Source organism: Microcaecilia unicolor, unplaced genomic scaffold (assembly GCF_901765095.1).
Source record: "Microcaecilia unicolor unplaced genomic scaffold, aMicUni1.1, whole genome shotgun sequence".
NCBI classification, from domain to species: Eukaryota; Metazoa; Chordata; class Amphibia; order Gymnophiona; family Siphonopidae; genus Microcaecilia; species Microcaecilia unicolor.
In genome coordinates, this window is record NW_021963011.1 from 143,987 (window position 1) to 149,986 (window position 6,000).

Below are 6,000 nucleotides of genomic sequence, written 5' to 3' on the forward strand. Positions count from 1 at the left end.
GCTAAAACCTGTCGTTTCTTTCTCTATAATATCAGCAAAATTCACCCTTTCCTTTCTGAGCACACTACCAGAACCCTCATCCACACTCTTATCACCTCTTGCTTAGACTATTGCAACTTGCTTCTCACAGGTCTCCCACTTAGCCATCTCTCTCCTCTTCAATCTGCTCAAAATTCGGTTGCACGACTAATATTCTGCCAGTGTCGTTATGCTCATATTAGCCCTCTCCTCAAGTCACTTCACTGGCTTCCTATCCATTTCCGCATACAGTTCAAACTCCTCTTATTGACCTTTAAGTGCATTCACTCTGCAGCTCCTCAGTACCTCTCCACTCTCATCTCTCCCTACATTCCTCCCCGGGAACTCACTGGGTAAATCTCTCTTATCTGCACCCTTCTCCTCCACTGCTAACTCCAGACTCCGTTCCTTTTATCTTGCTGCACCATATGCCTGGAATAGACTTCCTGAGCCGGTACGTCATGCTCCATCTCTGGCCGTCTTCAAATCTAAGCTAAAAGCCCACCATTTTGATGCTGCTTTTAACTCCTAATCCTTAATGACTTGTTCAGAACCCTTATTTTATCATCCTCACTTTACTATTCCCTTATCTCTTGTTTGTTCTGTTTGTCTGTCCTAATTAGATTGCAAGCTCTGTCGAGCAGGGACTGTCTCTTCATGTTCAAGTGTACAGGGCTGCGTACGTCTAGTAACGCTTTAGAAATGATAAGTAGTAGTAGTATCAGAGCCCATAGGCAGCAGTGAGTTCGCATTGCTCTTTGGGCAAGTTACAAGGTCGGGGGCTAAGCTTAGGGTCATGGGGGATATGGGGTCTCGCTAGACTATCTGAGAGTTTCTTCTAGACTACCAGAGAATTTGTGTGGGGTTCAGACTGGGGGAACAGGGGTTGTGTTAGAAGGGGGGGTCATTAGACTACCATGGATTTGATGTCAAGGGGAGAGGGGGGACTGCCAGTCGGAAAGCAGTCGGGGAGCCCACTAGACTACAGGGGAGGAATCTTTAAGCTGGGGATGGGGGGAGGTATTTGAGTAGGGTCAGAGGCAGGGAGGGAGGGAGGGAGAGAGACTGCTAGGGTGCTATAGGCTGGTGCACCAAGACGTCCGGGGCAGGGATTGAAGGGAGAGAAGGGGGTGTCACTAGACACCCACTCCTTTCAACAAACCCTTCTACTCTACCCCAGACCTGGTGAACAGTTTCCTGTGCTAAACGCGCATTGGAATCTTTTCTTGTGAGCATGGCTGCAAGGTACTTTATGATCACATTAACATGCATTTAAATACATTTTAATGTAGTCTGCAGTAATAGTTTCAGCACGTTAATATCATTTGAGCACTGATTGGCCAGTAAGACCCGTAGTAAAACCAGATTACAGCTGAGCTGATGGATTGTGCATCAGCCCCTCAGATTGCAGCTGTCTAGGAACATGAAAATACCTACAGCACTTTAATGTAGCTCACTTTCATCTACAACTGAAAAAGGTGTGCTCTAAACCTAAAAATCTTCAAAGGCTCGAATTCCTGATCTTCCTGTATCTAGACTTAGCAATAACTCTGAATTGATTGATTGATTGATTGATTTCTTTCTTTTTTCAGGTAGAACTGAACTTCGGATTCCTCCCAATGAAGGTAAATAATCCCTAGAGAAGGATTGAGAGTGTCTGTGCCTGATGGTTTCCCTCAGCATATAGAAAGATGATGAATGGGACCGTGTGCAGAAAACACCCAAGAGAGTTTGTCTAGAGATTCTTTGCCCACAGTACAGTTGGGCAGGAAGCATTGGTGGGGAGGAGGCTGTGTTTAGAATATCCCTTATTGTTTTAATCCCAGTAAGAGATATGTTAGGAAAACTGCTTCATAAATCACAAGAAAGTGATACAGAAAGAAAGATCGTGATGGAGAGACACAGACATAGAAACTTGGCCCATCTGTAGGATGGGATGGAGAGAAGGGGAAAGATGTACAAATCCAGGACTTAATGAGGTATCAGAGGACAGAGGAGAAGTTTGAGAAATAACCCCCTCCCCACCTTTCTAATTCTTGTTACCCCTCTAAAATAAATAACTTCTCAAGTTATCACCTTTGAGAGTCTCTGATGCTTGTCCTCCTTAGGTCTTCTGAGTTAAGCTGATCTCCGAGACCTCCAATCTATCATCTGAGACAGCAATGCAACCTTATGTCTAAAGCCTCCACAGCCTAAGGATCAGGAAGGCGCCTCCAGCATCAGCAGCCAGGATTTAGAGGAACCACTGCAGTCCCTACCGACACCTTGGGGTTTCCACCAGTGCTCCTAATACCTACAGCCGAGCCCCTTCTCTGACCATGGGGAGAGGACTGAACCCCACCTGTAAGGAGTCCTTGCATCGTATGTTCTGAAGCACTTAAGAATCTCAGATCTATTCCTGTATGATATGTGACTGACAGAAATATTCTCTCCCAGTTATTAACACCCCCTAGACTGGATCATTTCCTCACCTCTGCTACACATGACTTACTGCACTATGGTACTATCTTCATTCTGAAACCAGCTGATGGACTGGGTGAACTTGTGATATGATCACATCAACAGGACAGTCACAACTAAGGACTGACATGCAAGTGAATCCTACTGTGAGAACCTCAGCACTGCAGAGCTTAAAGCAGGGGAGGGGTCCTTCAGTGCAGTCAGTGTTATTGGTTTGTTTGTTTGTTTGTTTGTTTTGAAACCAGTTGTTGTAGCTGTGCAAATGGGAGCAGCCAAAAGAAAAAACTTCTGATCAATTGGGGCAGTGAAACAGGGCTGGTGCACAATGAGATTTTCCTAATTAAACTGAACAATCCTGATTATCCCGACATTATCCATCCTGTAACATCCTGTACAAATGCAAAAATGGACTCTCACTTTTTGTTAGGATAGTGCCTATGCTTCCTGCTCTCATTCATATGGCCACCTGGTGGCTGGAGCTGGTGACTGCCGTGGACTGACTGCTGGCTGTTTCCCATGCTCCAGAGGTTACTCCAGTCCAGTCCGGATCTTCCAGTATGTCTTGGAACTTTTTGGAACTAAGCAGTACTCGTACCGGGTGACCACCCTTGTTGTTTGCCTTTATTAGCCACCTGGTAGCTTTCTAGTTTGCCTTGCAACAGAGGTCCTCAGTGGATTCTTAGTCTGTGAGAGTTTTGTTGCAGTGCTAGTTTGCTACTTCTCATGTCAGCTAGACCTTGCTTGTTTTCAGACTTATTTTTCTTCTGCTTGCTGCCTGCCTCGACCTGGATTGTTTACTGGATTTCCCTCTGCTTGCTGCCCGCCCAGGACCCGGCCTGCTCACTGGTTATTCTACTGCTGCTGCCCGCCAAAACCTTGTTTGATTCGTGGATGTTTCTCCTGCTCACGGCCTGTGTTTCTGATCCAGTCCAGCACTGCCCGGTCCGGTAAGTCCTGCCAGCCACCTGCAGCCAGGGGCTCAACTCTTGGTAAATAGTGGCTAAGTGCAGGTGAAGTCTAGGGCACCTGCGTTGCCTGGTCCGGCTTGTGTTGCCTCTGCTGCTTCCTCTGTCCTGCTGTTCCTGTCCGGTCTGTGTCTTGCTGCCTGCTTGTGGGGTTCTCCTGCCACTGCCAGCTGTCAGTAGTAGTCCAAGGGCTCACTGTTCGTGACAGGCGCGGAGCGTGACAGTTTGCAAGGCCATGAGCTCGGAGGACCCAGTCGGGCTGTTGAAGCAGCTTTTTTCTCTCTATAACAAATTAAACTCCCGTCTGGAAGGGCTTGCTAAAGAAATATTTGCGCGTATGGAGGGACTCACTAAAGATTTGCATGCCCGGATGAATTATCTACAGGGAATGATACAGCCACGACGCCCGGACCCGGAGGTGCCTCAAGGCTTGGCGCCTTCCTCTCCAGGTGCAGTGCCGGGCACGTCAGGGATCCGTCTCAAGTCATCCCCGAGATATGACGGTAATCCCAAGGACTGTAGGGGTTTCCTCAATCAGTGTGAGATAATTTTTGAACTCCAGTCCCAGAACTTTCCTTCTGATAGAACCCGGATAGCTTACTTTATGTCATTGCTGTCCGGGCAAGCTCTAGCATGGGCGTCTCCTCTGTGGGAGAGGAATGACCCGGTGCTTCAGGATCTCCGCAGTTTCCTGGACCAGTTTAAACAAGTGTTCGAGGAGCCCGGGAAAGTGACCTCCGCTACTTCGGCTCTCTTGAGGTTAAAGCAGGGTACGCGGACTCTAGGTGACTATGCCATTAGGTTCCACACCCTGGCGTCTGAGTTAACCTGGAATAATGAGAGCCTGGTCGCGGCTTTCTGGCAGGGGTTGGCGCCCCACATTAAGGATGAGTTGGCCGGACGTGAACTCCCTACCGGGTTGGATGAGCTAATTAGACTCTGCACTACGATTGATATTTGGTTCCAGGAGCGTAACCAAGAACGGCGCGCCTCAGAAAAGATGGGGAATAAAACTTCTAGCCATCGGTGGGTGCCACCGTCTTCTAGTGGCTAGGAGGCTGTTCCCCTACCACCTGCAGAAGCAATGCAATTAAGGCATACCTCCCTCACGATGCAAGAGAAACAGATGCGTCGGACCCTCAACCTTTGTCTATATTGTGGTGATACGGGACACTATGCGGCCAGGTGTCCACTTAAACTTGCACCCTTGGGTCAGGGGCTGAAGGCCCTCACCATCGTCAGCCTGTCTTCTGGCATTCATCGTACACAACTCCTAGTGCCAGCCGTGCTTGATCTGGGTCATGCAGATGAGCATACTGAGGTTTTTCTGGACTCTGGGGCTGGTGGGAACTTTATAGCGGAGTCCCTGGTTCATCAATTCTCTATACAAACATTATCTAAGACCATTCCGCTCTTTTCAGTTTATGGACGCATTCAAGGATATGTCAACACCCAGACGACCCCGGTGAGCTTATGTATTGGTGATCACAGGGAAGACATTTCCCTGTACGTCCTCCAGTCAGCAGTGCAACCCATTGTGTTGGGGCTACCCTGGCTGCAGAGACACAATCCGATAGGGGTAAGGGTGAGATCTTGGACTGGGGTGAGTGTTGCAGGAGACTTTGCCTCTCTCCGGATGCCAGTGGCTCGGACAACGAACAGCCGGATCAAGACCCGGGCGCTTGGACGGATATTAGCGACTCACAGTCCCAGGACTCTGATGCTTCTCCAATGGGTCTGCACTGTGTCTACATTTCACCCCAATTCAGTCAGTTCCAAGTGGGAGCCTGCAACACGTCCAACCCCCAGACTCCATCCAACGAGGACGTGAAGAAGAGTCCTCAAGGCAGGGTGTCTCGTATCCTACCTAAAAGACAGGGCCGAAGGGTCAGGACAGTCCTGATATTCAGAGATCTAAGGGTTCTCAGTATAGCCTCCAGCACACCATGGCCTGTAGCTCCACCAGGGGCCTGGGCATTCGATCCGGCGTGGGTGACAAAGTCCAGCCTTACCCTCAACCGACCATCTCTCGACCCTTGCCTAGTATTGTGGTTGGGGAGTGTTCGCCTAAACTCACCGGCAGATGCCAGTGGAGGTATCCGTGGAGACCTCGAATCCCCGTGAGGCCCGGGGGGGAGGGCCTTGAGGAGGAGGTACTGTTACGATAGTGCCTATGCTTCCTGCTCTCATTCATACGGCCACCTGGTGGCTGGAGCTGGTGACTGCCATGGACTGACTACTGGCTGTTTCCCATGCTCCAGAGGTTACTCCAGTCCAGTCCGGATCTTCCAGCCCTCCAGTATGTCTTGGAACTTTTTGGAACTAAGCAGTACCCTTACTGGATGACCGCCCTTGTTGTTTGCCTTTATTAGCCACCTGGTAGCTTTCTAGTTTGCCTTGCAGCAGAGGTCCTCAGTGGATTCTTAGTCTGTGAGAGTTTTGTTGCAGTGCTACTTTGCTACTTCTCATGGCCCAGGACCCGGCCTGCTCACTGGATTATTCTACTGCTGCTGCCTGCCAAGACCTTGTTTGACTCGTGGACGTTTCTCCTGCTCAC

The 6,000-nt window shown here is 49.3% G+C and overlaps 1 protein-coding gene across 2 annotated transcripts in view; it reads left to right on the forward strand.

Moving 5' to 3' along the window:
- LOC115458725 (H-2 class II histocompatibility antigen, E-S beta chain-like) overlaps positions 1-5,648 on the forward strand; it is a 29,402-nt gene extending 23,754 nt beyond the window's left edge. The window contains exons 5-6 of one of the 2 annotated variants that reach the window (XM_030188548.1): positions 1,611-1,643; positions 2,127-5,648. In XM_030188548.1, coding sequence (XP_030044408.1) covers positions 1,611-1,643; positions 2,127-2,140 — 47 coding nt within the window. In that variant the 3' untranslated portion in view covers positions 2,141-5,648. The remainder of the gene's footprint in view (positions 1-1,610; positions 1,644-2,126) is intronic. The other variant, XM_030188549.1, reaches the window with a different exon arrangement.
- The last annotated feature ends 352 nt before the right edge of the window (positions 5,649-6,000 follow it).